This window comes from Oncorhynchus tshawytscha, linkage group LG19 (genome assembly GCF_018296145.1).
Source record: "Oncorhynchus tshawytscha isolate Ot180627B linkage group LG19, Otsh_v2.0, whole genome shotgun sequence".
Classification (NCBI taxonomy): domain Eukaryota; kingdom Metazoa; phylum Chordata; class Actinopteri; order Salmoniformes; family Salmonidae; genus Oncorhynchus; species Oncorhynchus tshawytscha.
The window spans coordinates 487,707-505,698 of NC_056447.1; the positions used below are offsets into that span (position 1 = coordinate 487,707).

At 42.1% G+C, this 17,992-nt stretch overlaps 1 protein-coding gene across 4 annotated transcripts; it reads left to right on the top strand.

Moving 5' to 3' along the window:
• Window positions 1–747: 747 nt before the first annotated feature.
• LOC112218192 (AFG3-like protein 1) lies at window positions 748–15,445 on the top strand. Of its 4 annotated transcripts, XM_042301215.1 has the most exons (12): window positions 748–1,017; window positions 2,531–2,594; window positions 2,813–2,922; window positions 4,982–5,552; window positions 5,767–5,920; window positions 6,112–6,219; window positions 6,427–6,552; window positions 6,617–6,727; window positions 6,858–6,973; window positions 10,464–10,658; window positions 11,202–11,396; window positions 13,762–15,445. In XM_042301215.1, exons 3-10 carry the CDS (start codon window positions 2,873–2,875, stop codon window positions 10,650–10,652), a joined length of 1,425 nt encoding a protein of 474 aa, XP_042157149.1. In that variant the 5' UTR covers window positions 748–1,017; window positions 2,531–2,594; window positions 2,813–2,872; the 3' UTR covers window positions 10,653–10,658; window positions 11,202–11,396; window positions 13,762–15,445. The 4 variants fall into 4 exon arrangements, with proteins under 4 accessions (XP_042157149.1, XP_042157150.1, XP_042157151.1 ...); XM_042301216.1 differs by having other exon boundaries at window positions 10,464–11,396; XM_042301217.1 differs by lacking the exon at window positions 6,858–6,973.
• The last annotated feature ends 2,547 nt before the right edge of the window (window positions 15,446–17,992 follow it).

Below are 17,992 nucleotides of genomic sequence, written 5' to 3' on the forward strand. Positions count from 1 at the left end.
TTAACATTGCCCACCTAATGTAAAGGCCTGAGATAAACATAACACTGAAAACCAATATATTTCAAATACATTTTGTTGATTTATTTGGTCATTTATCTCATTGCTGCAACGCATAACCTTTTCTGGATCTTGTTTTTTGCCATAATTACATGTTATTTTTATGTACACAAATTTAATAAAGAACAAATGGCAAACTATCAGATTGAGCCAAAATGACTGACATTGAAATTGTATTTTTCCTAATATTTCCTAAAAATGGTGTTTGAAAAAGTCTTGATGATGATGATGATAAACTGAAGTCATATGGTGGCAAAATCAAAATGATATCACAAACATTTAAGTTACTGACAACTGCTGCTACCTGTGTGTTTAGTACTTGCTGGATATTTCTATTTTTGTATGTTCATCATAAATGTGCAAATTGTATAATCTACCTGTCAAATTGCTTGTCCATGATGAAATGTGCGTGTGTGTTTATCAGCCAATCACAGAACAAGATTGAGTTCTGCAGAAGGACCCAAAGTCGTCGTATTCGCGCATGGACGATTTTATTTTTATTAAAGCTGTACACTTGTATCTATTGAGCACTTCGTATACTTTTTCCATTGCATTTTGAATATGCTTACATTTTGTATAATTTGTCAACCATATCCAAATAATACATGCAATTTTTTGTCCATTCCAACATAAATTGTGTCAGGCATGATTATGGTCGGGTTATTGGAGTCCTCAATGGTCAAACTCTGGACGACGTTCTTGCGTTTAAAAGCCAAGTACTGTGGCTGTTATTAAATATTGTGACACCGTTGACGTGCAAGAGGACAGCATATCAAGAAAATCAGATATTATTTCTCAGAGTGGACGGCAAGTGGCAGCCAGAGAATGGCTCAAATGTTGGGGCTTCTCTCGACGGCTGCTTTGGCTTTACGGATCGCAGTAAAACCTTGTGTACGCAGTTCAGTGGTGTCGGCAAAGAATGTATCTGTGCTGCCCGTCTACCGTGGCTGTTCTGTCAGGGTAAGATTGTTTTATGGGGCGGCAGCGTAGCCTAGTGGTTAGAGCGTTGGACTAGTAACTGGAAGGTTGCAAGTTCAAACCCCCGAGCTGACAAGGTCTGACATCTGTCGTTCTGCCCCTGAACAGGCAGTTAACCCACTGTTCCTAGGCCGTCATTGAAAATAATAATTTGTTCTTAACGGACTTGCCTAGTTAAATAAAGATAAGAGTATGTGATCATTCAGCCAACTGAAATTAGGTGTACGCTAATTAGCCATTCTAGTTAGCTAGTTCTATAACGTTACAGCATACAATCAATCCGTGGCTAGAACTGTTATGACAATCTATCAGGACTATCTGTACCTCTTAACTTCACAGATCTATATTGTAAAGGGTATAAACACTGTTTCCCATGCTTGTTCAAATGAACCATAAACAGTTAATGAACATGCACCTGTGGAACGGTCGTTAAGACACTAACAGATTACAGACGGTAGGCAATTAAGGTCAGAGTTATGAAAACTTTTGACACTAAAGAGGACTTTCTTCTGACTTTGAAAACCACCAAAAGAAAGATGCCCAGGGTCCCTGCTCATCTGCATGAACGTGCCTCCTAGCAGCATGCCAAAGGCATGAGGACTGCAGATGTGGCCAGGGCAATAAATTGCAATTGTCTGTGCTGTGAGACGCCTAAGACAGCGCTACAGAATGGACAGCTGATCGTCCTTGCAGTGGCAGACCACGTGTAACATCATTGGTACATCTGACCATCACAACTGCCTGAGTTACACCAGGAATGCACAATCCCTCCATCAGTGCTCAGACTGTCTGCAATAGGCTGAGAGAGGCTGGACTGAGGGCTTGTAGGCCTGTTGTAAGGCACCAGACAACACCGGCAGCGTCACACATGGGCACAAACCCACTGTCGCTGGACCATACAGGACTGGCAAGAAGTGCTCTTTACTGACGAGTCGTGGTTTTGTCTCACCAGGGGTGATGGGCGGATTCGTGTTTATCGTTGAAGGAATGAGTGTTTCACCGAGTCCTGTATTCTGGATTGCGATCGCTTTGGAGGTGGAAAGTCCGTCATGGTCTGGGACGGTGTGTCACAGCATCATCGGACTGAGCTCGTTGTCATTGCAGGCAATCTCAACCCTGTGTGTTACAGGGAAGACATGCTCCTCCCTCATGTGGTACCCTTCCCTCAGGCTCATCCTGACATGACCCTCCAGCATGACAATGCCACCAGCCATACTGCTCGTTCTGTGCGTGATTTCCTGCAAGACAGGAATGTCAGTGTTCTGCCATGGCCAGCGACGAGCCCGGATCTGCAAATCTGGTGCAGTCCATGAGGAGGACTGCAGTACTTAGTGCAGCTGGTGGCCACACTAGATACTGACTGTTACTTTTGGTTTTGACCCCCTTTGTTCAGGGACACATGATTCAGTTACAGAACTTATTTTTTGTTTCCATTGATTTGTCATGTCGGTTTCTTTACAACTAGGCCTTCCTAAACAGTTTGTTCTCTTCACAGGTTGACCGTTTAGAGGTTATCTACAAACAGTATGTGAGTCATTCCATTACCAGGAGCTGATGAGGTAGGTGAAAACGGACCATTCCCTGGATCTGAAACGGTGACAAACTTTAGACGATAGCATGATGATTCGCTTGCTTTAGATTCACTCAGGATGAATAATCTTTCAGTAGAATCTAGCAAACAAGATTAAATGAAGTTAGTATTTTGTGGTTACATTGGAAGCTGCAGCCTTATCGACGAGGTTGACGTTATTGACGTGTGTTGGTGGTCTTTCCCCAGAGCCATGTGTGGTTTAACATCGGTAGGACACCTTCGAGAGGAACTGGGAGGCAGCTCAAGATGAGCTGGGTGTGGAGTCCTCTCATAGGGTACAGCTCAAAACGTGACTGGTGAGTTAATACACACACGGGCTGCGCTATTAATCACATTTTAATAGAAATTGCAATATTGACATGCGCAATATCCATATCGCTGCGACTATTTTGAAACGCCACTTAGCTGTCTGTAACGCCATTTTTTTATTTATTTACTTTTGATTTATTGCTTGAGTTGGTGCAGTTCTCTCTCTCCTATTTTTGACACTTCCCAATCCCACACACACCAAGCCCCGTCCTCTGTCTCTTAAGTAGGCAGTTCCTCATGCTCGAGATTCACTCTGCATGCATTCACCAAACACCATGCAGTCAACTGATTTTTCTAAACCGGAACAATGAGCATTTCCACTTTGATTCTTTAAAGACCTGCTCCAGAACTTTGACTAGTAAGTATTTTTCCAAACTTACCGCATTGGGCTTGATGTGTTTTAATGTGTAGTTCATACATGCAGAATTTCTTACCTCAAATAGCCACAATCTCAAGTTTGAAAGCGACTGTTTTCTGAAAGCCATACTGGGGCATTTTCCCCACGTTGGGCCAGCCCCATAACAATTTGAGTTTCATCCAATGACCTTCAGCCCCTCTCCATTCACGTGACAGCTAGCAAGATGCACACAGCAGAATGAGGGGAAGCAATGATGTGGCGCACATATCTGTATGATGTAGTACCCAATTTCTGGGGCCCACTTTTTGCTCATGAATGCTACACTGAACAAAAATATAAACACAACATGTAAAGTTTTGGTCCCAAAACACGAGCTGTTAAAAGTCCCAGAAATGTACAAAAAGCTCTTTTTTTCTCTTAGTGAGCATTTCTCCTTTGCCAAGATCATCCATCTGACGGATGTGTTATATCAAGAAGCTGATTAAATGGCATGATCATTACACAGGTGCACATTGTGCTGTGGACAATTAAGGGCCACTTTAAAATGTGCAGTTCAGTCACATAACACCATGCCACAGATGTCTGAAGTTGAGGGAGCGAGCTATTTGCTTGCTGACTGCAAGAATGTCCACCAGAGCTGTTTGTAGAGAATTTAATATTAATTTCTCTACCATAAGCTGCCTATGTTCTAGAAAATTTGGCAGTGCGTCCAACGGGCCTCCCAACCACAGACAATGTGTAATGCCAGTCCAGGACCTCCACATCTGGTTTCTTCACCTGCGGGATCGTGTGTAATAAAGCCCTTTTGTGGGGATGAACTCATTCTGATTGGCTGGGCCTGGCTGCCCAGTGGGTCGTCCAGGCTGCCAAGTGGGTGGGCCTACCCATGGTGGCTGCACCCCTGCCCAGTCATGTAAAATCCATAGATTAGTGCCTAATTTTTCAATTGACTGATTTACTTATGAACTGTAACTCAATAAAATCTAATTGCTTCGTTTATATTTTTGTTCAGTATACTTTCAGAATTACTGGCTAAAAAGTATACAAGTACCAGAGAATCTCTTTTAATATAAATCCACATTTTCTATATTTTACTATTAGTTTAACTTGTTCTCTGCAAAATGCTAGTTAGTTGGTCTTTAGCAAGCTGCAAATGTGCCCAAAAAATGCTAATCTATAGCTAGCGGGCTAGCTAAATCCACTGATAGGGAAAATCCTGCTAGCAAACCTTTGCTCTAATACAGGCCGGTACCAGTGGTCGAGTATCAGCATTTTTTTGCAACAGTTTTCTTAATCAGAGGAAAAGGCAAATAATATTCTGAATGTACCCATCGATTTCAATCTAATTAGGGTTCCATGGCAACCAACTCTTCCCTTTTTCATTTGTCATGCCAAACAAAAGTGCCTACTGTATTCTAACTATAAAATTAGAATGATTATTCTATGAACAGTATGCCCAAGTAAGTTGCTCTATAATCTCTAGTGAAATTGTAATTGCAATATTTGGTACAAAAATTGCAATTTGATTATTTGCCCAGGCTAGAAAAATACTACACACACCTCAGCAATTCATGCCTCCACCGGGCTAGACTCTTGCTCACCCCAAAATTAGAGGCAGACTTATGAGTCAAATTTCACATTCAAGCTGATGTTTTAACTGAGACATTTTATGATTTGTCCTCCTACAGGACATTATTGATGCACGTGATCCCCACCCTGGGGCTGATTGGTTTCCTGCTCTTCTCCCTGCGACGGAGACCAATGGGAGGTGGTGATTGGACCGCCTTCACCCCATCCAGCATAAGGGAATCACCAGCTAAGATGATGGACAACATAAACACCAAGTTCAAGGATGTTGCCGGCTGTGAGGAGGCCAAGCTGGAGATCCTGGAGTTTGTTAACTTCCTGAAGAACCCCCACCAGTACCTGATCCTGGGGGCCAAGATCCCTAAGGGATCTAGTCCTGAAACACCTTTCAATGTAACGTCGAGGGCGAAAATGTGTTTTGATTTTAGATGTGGTATGATGACTTTTCACAACCCATCACAAGTGAATGTCCTTTTTTTAGACTTTCATATCAGACACCGTTTCAGGTATTTTAAATCTCATGTGTGTTCTCAGGGTGCTGTGCTCTCTGGACCTCCAGGCACAGACAAGACCCTGCTGGCCAAAGCCACAGCAGGAGAAGCCAACGTCCCCTTCATTACAGTCAATGGCTCAGAGTTCCTGGAGATGTTTGTGGGTGTTGGGCCTGCCAGGGTGAGTTCACACTAGAGCCAGAGGGAACACTTACAGCTGACTTCATAACATCCATTTCAAGTAAAATTATGCACATTTTAGATTATAGCTGAAAGTAGTTACAGCTAGCTAACCACAGGGATACATTTCAATCCATTTTACTGGAAATACTTTGCTTAGAGGCTGTGAATGAAGCTGTTTTAAGGACCTAGTATTGACAGTTTTCTCCCTGTAGGTGAGAGACATGTTTAACGTGGCCCGGAAGAACGCCCCTTGTATCCTGTTCATAGATGAGATAGACGCGGTGGGCCACAAGAGGGGTGGGGGAGATTTTGGGGGCCAGAGTGAGCAGCAGAACACTCTCAACCAGCTGCTAGTGGAGATGGATGGTAAGTATGGGTGAAAGTTTCCCCATCTAATATCACTATCATAATGTTTGTTAATCTGATATGTGTCCCCTGTTTGTTACTCTGTGATTTCATCTGTTATAAAGCTGTTATTGTCCATTACTCTAAATTGTTTACTTTGTTAACTGTAATGCATATACTGTAAGTTTCATTCCCTGGTATTTATCTTCAAGGGTTCGATACCAGCACTAATGTGGTTGTCCTGGCGGGTACCAACAGACCGGACATCTTGGATCCTGCACTCATGAGGCCTGGTAGATTTGACAGGCAGATATACATAGGTATGGAATCATAAAATTAAACTGGAGCTCAGGCAATTTCAGTTATGTCAACTTGCTGCATATTTGTATTGATATCTAATACCATTCGGTAAGACTATGTACACCTTACATAAGGACTTCATAACACATTTATAACCCATACATAACCATTTTAAAATCGGCAGACTATATGATCATTTCTTAATGTAATACATGTCCATGTTTCAGGCCCACCTGACATCAAAGGCAGAGCGTCCATCTTCAAAGTGCACTTACAGCCCATTAAACTGGACCCTGCTATGGCCAAAGACGGATTGGCCAGGAAGATGGCTGCCACCACACCAGGCTTCACTGGCAAGTTGAAGATGCCATGTTGATTATCTTGATTTTTTTTTAAAACATCCTCTGTCTTAATCAGGAGCCGACATAGCTAACGTGTGCAACGAAGCTGCCCTAATCGCTGCTAGACACCTCAACCCACATGTGGAAGGAAGACACCTTGAGCAGGCCATCGACAGGGTCGTCGGCGGTGGGTACAATGTCTTCCAGCGCCTTCTCTTATTGTGTGGTCTCTGCTTTGTAAATGTTACATATTTAGGAAGATTGGGTGGGGATTCAATGGAAACTTCCATTATTTCTCTCTCGTTATCTCCCTGTAGGTCTTGAGAAGAAGACCCAGGTGCTGCAGCCCAATGAAAAGAAGACTGTAGCATACCATGAGGCTGGACATGCAATAGTGGGCTGGTTCTTGGAACATGCTGACCCACTGCTGAATGTAATGCCCTCTTTAAAGGCCTTGCTTTGTTTATTTGGTCGGGGGTTGCCAAACAAATAAATAATATTACTATAAAAACATTTTTTGGAGCACTGCATACTATTAACTCTGCAGCACCCTCCACTCCTTTGTTGGTGTGAGTGAAGGCCAGCTGTTTGGACTCTGACCTACACATGAATCAATAAAAGGAGACCTGTGAGACTTCTTAAAGTCATTATACTGTCTGAGCTTATTAGATCCCTGTGAAGGTAGCAGTCTGCAGTGGCCTCTTTGTGTGGCAGTTGAGGTCATTTCATGAGGTGCCCTATGTCCGTTTGTTTTGAAGCCTAGCCACAGTGTTGGGCTATGATTTGATGTGATCTATTTAATACACGATTCAACCATGTGGATACAGTGAGATGGTGTCATGAAAAGACATGGCATTTTTAAATTGATACTGGAAATTTGAGCAGATTTCTCTTAATGTGATTTATTTACGTACCATATTTATATTTTATCAATCAAATAAAAAATATCAGCCAGGATCCGAATGACACTTCTCTTTGTGCGTATCACCCATAGATATTAAATCACCTGCATGTGTTGGAGTGGGCCATTGCTCAAGGTTTTGATTTATCAGGATTCGCATTTGCCGACGCCAATGGCGACAAGTGGTCTTACTGGGTTCCTTCCATTAGGAAAATGTGGTGCCTGTCATCTGACTGGCAGCGTTTTAATTTACCGGATCCATATGCGTTGGTTGTGCAACCTGATTAGGGGGTCCTCCCACGGTGCTCAGAATGCCAGAAATCACATTTTTAGTTTATTGGCGTTCATCTTAACAGAACATGCAACTCTGATTCGACCATGTGCGTCGTTCTTACTGAATTCTGTTAGAATACATAGGTGGCGCGAGCAAAAGGCTCGGACCCTTTCCCTAAAGTACATTTAATTAAATAGCCAAAATTAGAAGAAAAAAATAGGCTATATTAGAAAGCATGATTTGGCCACAGAGGAACATTAGCTTAAAAAATAAGTTATGGCTTGTTTTAATTCGCATAGACTACGTTCGGGAAGGGGCCGCAATTAGTGCAGCGCGAGCGGCAAATTTTGTTTGTTTTTTGGACAATTTTTCCAGGTTAGTTGGAAGTCACTGTATTTGTCTCCCCTTAGGCCCAGAGTTGGCTAGCCTGTAACTTGTCATATTAGCAGAATATTTTTTAACGTCTCCAGTCATACAATGTAGTAGAATTGCATGAAATGTGTTGATGAAAGGACAACATTTTCCTGTGATATAGCCATGGCCTACTCCACTACTTTTTGCTAACAGTGATTAGCTTATCTTACATATGTCTGCAAATGTGAGAATGCTTCATTATAAATGTGCATTTATTAGCTTCCCCGAACGTGAAACCCACGTACCGCCTAACTGTCCACATGTACTTTTTTGTTCAGCCAACAAGATGAGTAACGAACATCAATCACCAGCCTATATCTATCTACTATCCCCCATAGTAAAACGTTTACCTAATGCTTGTCCTTCTGTGCCAGAATGAAATGGCCTATTCCAAACACTCTGTGACAGTCCTCTGATAGACCCCAAATTTATACAACCAGAAGGCTTATGGGCTACATGCAGAAAACGTTAAAAAGCAATGAGTCTCATGCAACAGATCAAAACGTTTAGCTTAAAATGTTGATAAACCATTATTTATTCACATAAGTGCAGAAATGAGCACAAGGCATTAGGCAACACCGGAATGTTCGTTCAGTAATGTAATTTGCGAGAAAACACCATTGTTACCTAGATGAAGATATCCATTGGAAATGTAGGAGGGAATATCTAAATATGAAACGACTAGGATTGTGCCTTTGGCTGCTGGAAAATGAAATAAAGGCTACTGGTTTCAATGGCGTATGGAAGGAAGTCTTTATAAAATGAAATGACTGCCTGCAGGTTTGGTAAAATTGTCTAGTCTACTTTGAAGCAAGGTAAGACGCCTCATATGTAGTAAAACGTTAAGGTTTTAAACAATTAAGTACGTGTTTTCGAAATGCATAGGTTTCCAGCTCATTGCAAAGTGGTGTGAAGCGCTGAAGCCTGCGCTAGTTGCTAGTTGCCTGTGCACTTGAATGGGAAGCTAGCTTCAATTGACCATTTTGAGGGAGATTTTGTATTTTTTTTTTATCGTGGCCTTTTATTTATATATATAATCTTTTTACATGTGATTGCCTTTAGAATTGTAGAATTGTTGCAATGATGGGGCTTATTAAAGCACACGTTTCACTCCAGCATCAACAAACCGCTTTTAGAGCTGTATCAGCAACATGACTGGTATTTCAATCAATGAATCGGTTAAAATGAAATATTTCTCAATGCGATTTAAAAAAAAAATCCTCCTACTGGACAATTGACCAGCTCCAATTGTATTTATCGGCATTTTATTTTTTACAAAATCCGGCTATTACCAGCTAACTGAAACACTGTCCGACACAAAGAAAGACATTAAAGAGAAAATACTTGGATTTAAAAACATTGACGTGTGCGCATCTATCAGTTAAACATACAGTCCATGTCAGGAGGGAGAGAAAGTTGGACGTTGCAGCAGCAGGTAGGCCTAGCCTATAAAGAACAAACTAGTAACTACGTAGCCAATTCAAAAGATATATTATATAAGATAGATATATTATAAAAGATATATTGTACCTGCTAGTTAACATAACATTGGTTTCATGTCTTGACCTAAACTTTCCAATGACACTCGCAAATAAGGCCATACAACGTTTACATTTAGGAAAGATTCATTTTAAACTTGTTTTTTTTAAACAAATGACTCACTTCCTCACAGTGAATTGAATCATGTGACTAACAGTAATTTTAGGGAAAAAGATGCATAATGCATTTCTCTTGCATTATGTGGCTTCAACTTGTTTTGCAAATATACTTCCAGTTGATTTGGGAATCCAATGTATGGGACATTGCAACTCAATAGATGCTAGTCAGCCTGCAAAGTAAACACAATTTTATTTATTTAACCAGTTAAGAACAAATTCTTATTGTCAATGACTGCCTGTGAGTTAACTGCCTGTTCAGGGGCAGAATGAGGGGGTTTGAACTTGCAACCTTCCGGTTACTAGTCCAACGCTCTAACCACTAGGCTACGCTGCCGCTCCAGAAAAGGTATATTTCCTGAAGAGAATTTGTGGGCTTGCTTCAGCAGAATACAATTATTTGTAGCCTACCCTAGCCATTTAGTTTTCGATATATTATACTTTGTGGGGCATTAAGTGCCTTGCACAACGAACAGAGATGGTACATGGGATCAGAGAGCACCCTACCTGTGTCGCTATACTTTCTTAGAGACGCTGCAAATTGTTGGTCATGGAAACTTGGTTAAGTCATGGAGAAGTCCTAAAATTCCATCTGTCAAAATGTGTATGAACCCTGGATTTGTGAAGTGGATTTTCTTTCACTATTCTAATGCCATGTGTTCCTCTTCTCTTCCTCTAGGTGTCCATCATCCCCAGAGGGAAGGGGTTAGCCCACTACATTCCCAAGGAGCAGTACCTGTACACGTGGGAGCAGCTGTTAGACAGGATGTGTATGATGCTGGGAGGACGTGTGGCTGAACAGGTCTTCTTTGAGAAAATCACCACAGGAGCTCAGGATGACCTAAAGAAGGTCACCCAATCAGCCTAGGCACAGGTACTGCAAGGATCATCAACTAGATTAAGCCGCGGGACTTTTTTCTGGAGCGGATGGTCAAATTGACAGCAAGAAGCCCAAACAGATGTTTGACTAAAACATAATCATTTGAAACCTTCCTTATACTTTGTATCCTATCACGTCTCTCTATACTTGGGAACAGATGTCTTAAGTCAGTCACTTTGCGCTTGTTTTCCTGATGTTTTTACAGTCATGTCCAACAATGTAAATTCCACACAAGGTTATCTTTCTGGATTTCGCCTATCGGATAGGATTAAATGCGTAGAAATAGGAGTCCCCATTCAAGTCAATGATTTGTCTGTTCTATTCATTCTATTTCTATGCATTTAATAATCTCTTATAGGTGAAACCTAGATGACTTTTGAAAAACTGTGCCCAGAGCTTTTTAAATGACTCCCCAGATAGTCAAAAAAGCAATGGTCACGATTCAACAGTGTTGATAGGAATTTGTTTTGGGAAGTGTTGCTTTGTCATAGTACCTGTTCTATTTATGATTCCACACACATCACTTCTGCCCTCCAGGTAGTGCAGTTCGGGATGAGTGAGAAGGTAGGCCATGTGTCGTTTGACCTGCCTCAGCAGGGGGAGATGGCAACGGTTAAACCTTACAGCGAGGCCACGGCAGAGCTCATAGACCAGAAGGTCCGAGACCTGGTGGACAGCGCCTACCAGAGGACCATGGAGCTCATTATGGACAAGAGGGAGTGTGTGGACATGGTGAGACTTGCATTGAGTTACATGAACATCATGTCGTTCCAAGGTTTTCAGAGTACTCTTTATGCTGTCTTATCAAGGGTACACCATCTAAACTCAGCAGAAAAAGAGACGCCCTCAAACTGTCAACTGTGTTTATTTTCAGCAAACTTAACATATGTTCATACACAAGATTCAACAACAGACAAACTGAACAAGTTCCACAGACATGTGACTAACATAAATGGAATAATGTGTCCCTTAACCTCTCTAGGGTATGTGGAACATTAGCATCCCACCTGGCCAACATCCAGTGAGATTGCAGAGCGCCAAATTCAAATATAGAAATACTCATTAGAAAAACATGTTTAAAGATGAACTTCTTGTGAATCCAACCACTGTCAGATTTCAAAAATGCTTTACGGTGAAAGCATACCTTACAATTATTTGAGAACATAGCCCAGCAGACAAATCATTACAAACAGTAACCAGCCAAGTATAAGAGTTACACAAGTCAGAAATAGAGAATTAATCCCTTACCTTTTTTCTTCATGTTTGTATTCGGAAGACATTCATTTATTCAATAAATGTTCCTTTTGTTCGATAGTCTCTTTATATCTGAAAACCTCTTTTGTTCGCGTTTTCTTCAGTAATCCACGGGCTCAAACGCAGTCTCAACAGGCACAGAAAAATCAAAATGTATCCGTAAAGTCCATAAACATGCCAAACGATTATTATATTCAACCCTTGGGTTGTTTTTAGCCTAAATGATCTACAATATTCCAACTGGACAATAACATCGTCAATATAAAAGCTAAACAAAGGCAATCTCTCTGGTCGCGCGCACGAATAAGCTCTGACACGGCAGGGTCCACTCATTCAGACTGCTTTTACTCCCTCATTTTTCAGAATACAAGCCTGAAACTATTTCTAAAGACAAGACATCTAGTGGAAGGCATAGAACTGCAATTTGAGTCCTAAGTCAATGGCTACTATAATGGCATTGAATAGAAAAAAAAAAAAAGAACAAAATTCCTACTTCCTGAATTAATTAATTGCGTTTAGTACTGTTTAGTACTGCAGTGCATCTCCTCCTCCTGCACCAGATCTGCCAGTTCTTGCTGTGAGATGTTACCCCACTATTCCACCAAGGCACCTGCAAGTTCCCAGACATTTCTGGGGCCCTAGCCCTCACCCTCCAATCTAACAGGTCCCAGACGTGCTCAATGGGATTGAGATCCGGGCTCTTCACTGGCCATGGCAGAACACTGACATTCCTGTCTTGCAGGAAATCACACACAGAATGAGCGGTATGGCTGGTGGCATTCTGAAGCTGGAGGGTCATGTCAGGATGAGCCTGCAGGAAGGCTACCACATGAGGGAGGAGGTTGTCTTCCCTGTCACGCACAGCGTTGAGATTGCCTGCAATGACAACGAGCTCAGTCCAATGATGCTGTGACACACCTCCCCAGACCATGACGGACCATCCACCTCCAAATCGACACTGCTCCAGAGTACAGGCCTCGGTCTAACGCTCATTCCTTTGACGATAAACGCAAAACCGACCTTCACCCCTGAGACACAACTGGGACTCGTCAGTGAAAACTTTTTGCCAGTCCTGTCTGGTTCAGCGACAGTGGGCTTGTGCCCATAGGTGATGTTGTTGCCGGTGATGTCTGGTGAGGACCTGCCTTACTACAACAGGCCTACAAGCCCTCCGTCCAGCCTCTCTGTCTATTGTGGCCAGTGAGCTCTAATGGAAGGATTGTGTTTTCCTGGTGTAACTCGGGCAGTTGCCATCCTGTACCTGTCCCGCAGGTATGATGTTCAGCTGTACCGATCCTGTGCAGGTGTTACACATGGTCTGACACTGCGACGACGATCAGCTGCCTGTCCTGTCTCCCTATGGCGCTGTCTTAGGCATGTACGGATTTGGCCATTTATTGCCCTGGCCACATCTGCAGTCCTCATGTCTCCTTGCAGCATGCTTAAGGCATGTTCACACCGATGAGCAGGGTCCCTGCTCATTCTTTTTTTTTTTTTTTTTTTTTCAGAGTCAGTAGAAAGGCCTCATTAGTGTCCTAAGTTTTCATAACTGTGAGCTTAATTACCTACTGCCTGTTAGTGTCTTAATGACCATTCCACAGGTGCATGTTTATTAATTATTTATGGTTCTTTGAATAAGCATGGGAAACTGTGTTTAAACCCTTCACAATATAGATCTGTGAAGCTATTTGGATTTTTATGGATTCTTTGAAATATATATATATATATATATTTTCTGAGCTAAAACAACCTAGTAGTCCCTAGAGCTGCTCTTTGGCTCTGTCATTCCTGATGTGTCACTGAGCTCACTGCAACATTACTGTTCTTTTCCTCACTTCCCCAGGTGGGGAAGTATCTCCTAGAGAAGGAGGTCCTGTACAAGGCGGAGCTGCTGGAGCTGCTGGGGCCACGGCCGTTTAAGGAGAAGCTGACATATGAGGAGTTTGTGGCGGGGCTGGCAGTTTTGAAGAGGACACCAGCCTGCCAGAGGGCCTGAAGGACTGGAACCAGGAGAGTGAATGGAGTTGAGGAGCCTGCCCCAGTTAAGGCGAAACGGGACCAATAGGCAGGACATCCAGTGACTGGCGACCTCTTAACCTAAAACCTGTCTGCTTGGGGTTATTGTCTTGCTGGAAGATCCACTTGTGGCTAAATTCAAGCCTCCTGGCAGAGGCAACCAGGTTTTTGGCTAAAATGTCCTGGTACTGGGTGAATTTCACTGCACCATTGACCTTTTAATATTTTACACAAGGTATGGGGTTCATTCTTTTGACACCAAAGCACCATGGGTGTGCGTGGCCAAACAGCCTCAGTATTTTTATATTTTCTCATCTTTATCAAGGGTGCCTATAATTTTGGACCTCACTGGACATCTGCACCATAAGACTAGATTGTTTTGATATGTTCAGCTATTTATTTAAAAAGGGACTTCCTCCCTGTAAAATGAAATTCACAACTGTATTTGTTTCCTTCCCTCAAATGAAGGCTACATTTCTAATCTTGTTCATCTTTATCTACCAATGACAGAGTTACTGGTTATGAAAGATGCACTGCATGAGTATTAATATCGTAGTTCATCAAAATGCCAGAAATGTACTTCTTTCGATGTGTGGAAATTTGCCCTGCCTCCATCTCTCAGGCTTGCAATCGTAGGGTGTGAAAGCTTAAAGGGATACTTCAGGATTTTGGCAATGAAACCCTTCATTTAGTTTCCAGAGTCGGATTAATTGTCTGATTGCAGTTTAAAGAAAGTTGCTAACTAGCATTAGTGCAATGCCTGGAAGTCTATGGTAACTGCTAGCATGCTAGTAGATCCCATAGACTTCCAGTCATTGCACTAATGCTAGTTAGCATTGGCTCGCGAAACTACCTCTACCTTCTTTCATACTGGATGCAGAGACATAAATGGTGTCCGTGAGTTCATCAGACTCCGGCGACGTAGACAAAGGGCTTCATTGTTCAAAATCCCGAAGTATCCCTTTGACCACAAATTATAACTGACTATGCTCAGCGAGTTTGTTTTTAAGGATGCTATGCTGCTCCAGGAGAGTGCTGTTGAAAAATGTACAGTAGCGCACATCTCCTACAGAATTATAAACTATTTACTACCTCACTTCAAAGCGACGTATTAAACTCAATTACCTTCGTATAGGTTTGTGAAAATTTCCTGTGTCAGTACTTACAAATGTTTCCATTTTAACTGATCAGCACGGAAGATTCCTAATAGTTTATAATTATTGATTTAATACTCCAGTATTGTAAATAGGTTTGCATAAAATGTATGTGTAGTTTCTGGTGGTTTTGGATTGTGTGCACTTACCACTTTAACAGGCAAATTTACCTTATGTTCTCCAATTACTGGGGGACAGAAAGTAGTTGTCCATTTGGATTAAAAATAAGATGCTGTGTATGAAGGCAATGGGTATACTACCATGTATCAAGCACGTTTGTTTACCATGTACCAACCATCTGCTTGTAATTTCAACTTGTAATGTTACTTTCAATAAACTGTTCTCATTTGATTTTGATTGCATTTGTGGTAACGTTTTAGTGTAGGTATTCATTTGAAGCTGTAAGGGGTTAAGCACAATGAGTAATACTTTCAATCTCAAAGTACTTTTCAGTGCATGTTCTGAGACACTAATGGAAAAATAAGTTTATATTCATTGTGATAAAGCAACACACCCTCACATGTAGTCCTCACAATTTCCAGTGCATTTGGAAATTATTCAAACCCTTTGACTTTTTCCACGTTACAGCCTCATCTTAAATTTGATTGAATATGCCCCCCCACCCCCATCTACACACAATACCCCATAATGACAATGCAAAAACGGGTTTGTAGAACTGTATAAAAATGTGATAAGTATTCAGACCCTTTACTCAGTACGTTGAAGCACCTTAGGCAATGATTACACCCTTGTCGTCTTGGGTATGACGCTACAACCATGGCACACGTGTATTTGGGGAGTTTCTCCCATTCTATGCAGATCCTCTCGAGCTCTGTCAGGTTGGATGGGGAGCATTGCTGCACAGCTATTTATTTTAATTTAAAAAAAAATGTTTTTCCCCAGATCTCCACAGATGTTCGATCGGGCTCTGGCTGGGTCACACAAGGGCATTCAGAGACTTGTCCCAAAATCACTTGCGTTGTCTTGGCTGTGCTTGGGGTCATTGTCTTGTTGGAAGGTTAACCTTCGTCACATCTGAGGTCCAGAGCGCTCTGGAGCAGGTCTTCATCAGATGTCTAGGTACTTTAGTGCGTTCATCTTTGCCTCTCCTGACGTCTCCCAGTCCCTGCTGCTGAATAACACCCCCACAGCATGATGCTACCACCACCATGCTTCACCGTAGGGATGGTGCCAATATTCCTCCAGACGTGACGCTTGGCATTCAGGCTAAAGTGTTCAGTCTTGGTTTCTTCAGACCAGAGAATCTTGTTTTAGGTCCCTTTTGGCATACTCCAAGCAGGCTGTCATGTTCCTTTACTGAGGAGTGGCTTCCATCTGGCCACTACCATAAAGGCCTGATTGGTGGAGTGCTGCAGAGATGGTTCTCCCATCGCCACAGAGGAACTGTGGAACTCTGTCAGAGTGACCATCAGGTTTTTGGTCACCAACCTGACCAAGGGCCTTCTCCCCTGATTGCTCAGTTTGGCTGAGTGGCCAGCTCTATAGGAAGAGTTTTAGTGTTTCCAAACTTCTTCCATTTAAGAATGATGGAGGCCACTGAGGACCTTCAATGCTGCAGACATGTTTTTGTTCCTTTCCCCAGATCTGTGCCTCGACACAATCCTGTCTTGGAGCTCTACGGACAATTCCTTGGACCTCATGGCTTGGTTTTTGCTCTGACATGCACTGCCAACTGTGGGACCTTATATAGACAGGTGTGTGCCTTTCCAAACCATGTCCAATCAATTGAACTCCAATCAAGTTGTAGAAACATCTCAAGCATGATCATGGAAACGGGATGCACCTGTGCTCAATTTCGAGTTTCATAGCGAAGGGTCTGAATACTTGTAAATAAGGTATTTCTGTTTAAGAAATGTTATGCATTATGGGTATTGTGATGAGGAAAAGGTTTTATTGAATCAATTTTAGAATAAGGCTGTAATGTAACAAAATGTGGAAAATGTCAAGTGGTCTAAATACTTTCAGAAGGCCCTGCATTGAAATACGTCATGGGTCCATACTTCCAAGCAGTGTGCAGGTTTAAACTGGACCTCTGTCTCATTGCACGCCAGCCAATTTAAATCGCCAACGTAGTTGGACGTGATTCAACATTTGTTCATGAACGTGCACTTAACAGAAGTCCAACGGCTCTGATAATCAAAGCAACTAGATCACATGCAATTGACTGACTGATTACATACAATTGAAGTCAACAGATTACATACACTTAGGTTGGAGTCATTAAAACTTGTTTTTCAACCTCTCCACAAATTTCTTGTTAACAAACTATAGTTTTGGCAAGTCAGTTAGGACATCTACTTTGTGCATGACACAAGTAATTTTTCCAACAATTGTTTACAGACAGATTATTTCACCTAGAGATGTCTCCTAGAGATGAATGTACTTTGGTGCGAAAAGTGCAAGTCAGTCCCAGAACAACAGCAAAGGACCTTGTGAAGATGCTGGAGGAAACCGGTACAAAAGTATTTTTTTATCCACAGTACAATGAGTCCTATATCGTAACCTGAAAGGCTGCTCAGCAAGGAAGAAGCCACTGCTCAAAACCGCCATAAAAAAGCCACAAAGATCGTACTTTTGGAGAAATGTCCTCTGGTCTGATGAAAAAAAAAATAGAACTGTTTGGCCATAATGACCATTGTTAAGTTTGGAGGAAAAAGGGGGAGGCTGGCAAGCCAGAGAACACCATCCCAACCGTGACGCACAGGGGTGGAAGCATCATGTTGTTAGGGGTGCTTTGCTGCAGGAGGGGCTGGTGCACTTCACAAAATAGATGGCATCATGAGGCAGGAAAATTATGTGGATATATTGAAGCAACATCTCAAGACATCAGGAAGTTAAAGCTTGGTCGCAAATGTGTCTTCCAAATGGACAATGACCCCAAGC

What these genes read in the sequence shown, in the direction of transcription:
- LOC112218192 (XM_042301216.1), top strand. Translation starts at nt 2,873, where the DNA reads ATGAGCTGGGTGTGGAGTCCTCTCATAGGGTACAGCTCAAAACGTGAC. An exon ending in TGGGTGTTGGGCCTGCCAGG is followed by an intron (nt 5,553 to 5,766) that starts GTGAGTTCACAC and finishes TTCTCCCTGTAG; the next exon opens with GTGAGAGACATGTTTAACGT. An exon ending in GCTGCTAGTGGAGATGGATG is followed by an intron (nt 5,921 to 6,111) that starts GTAAGTATGGGT and finishes TTTATCTTCAAG; the next exon opens with GGTTCGATACCAGCACTAAT.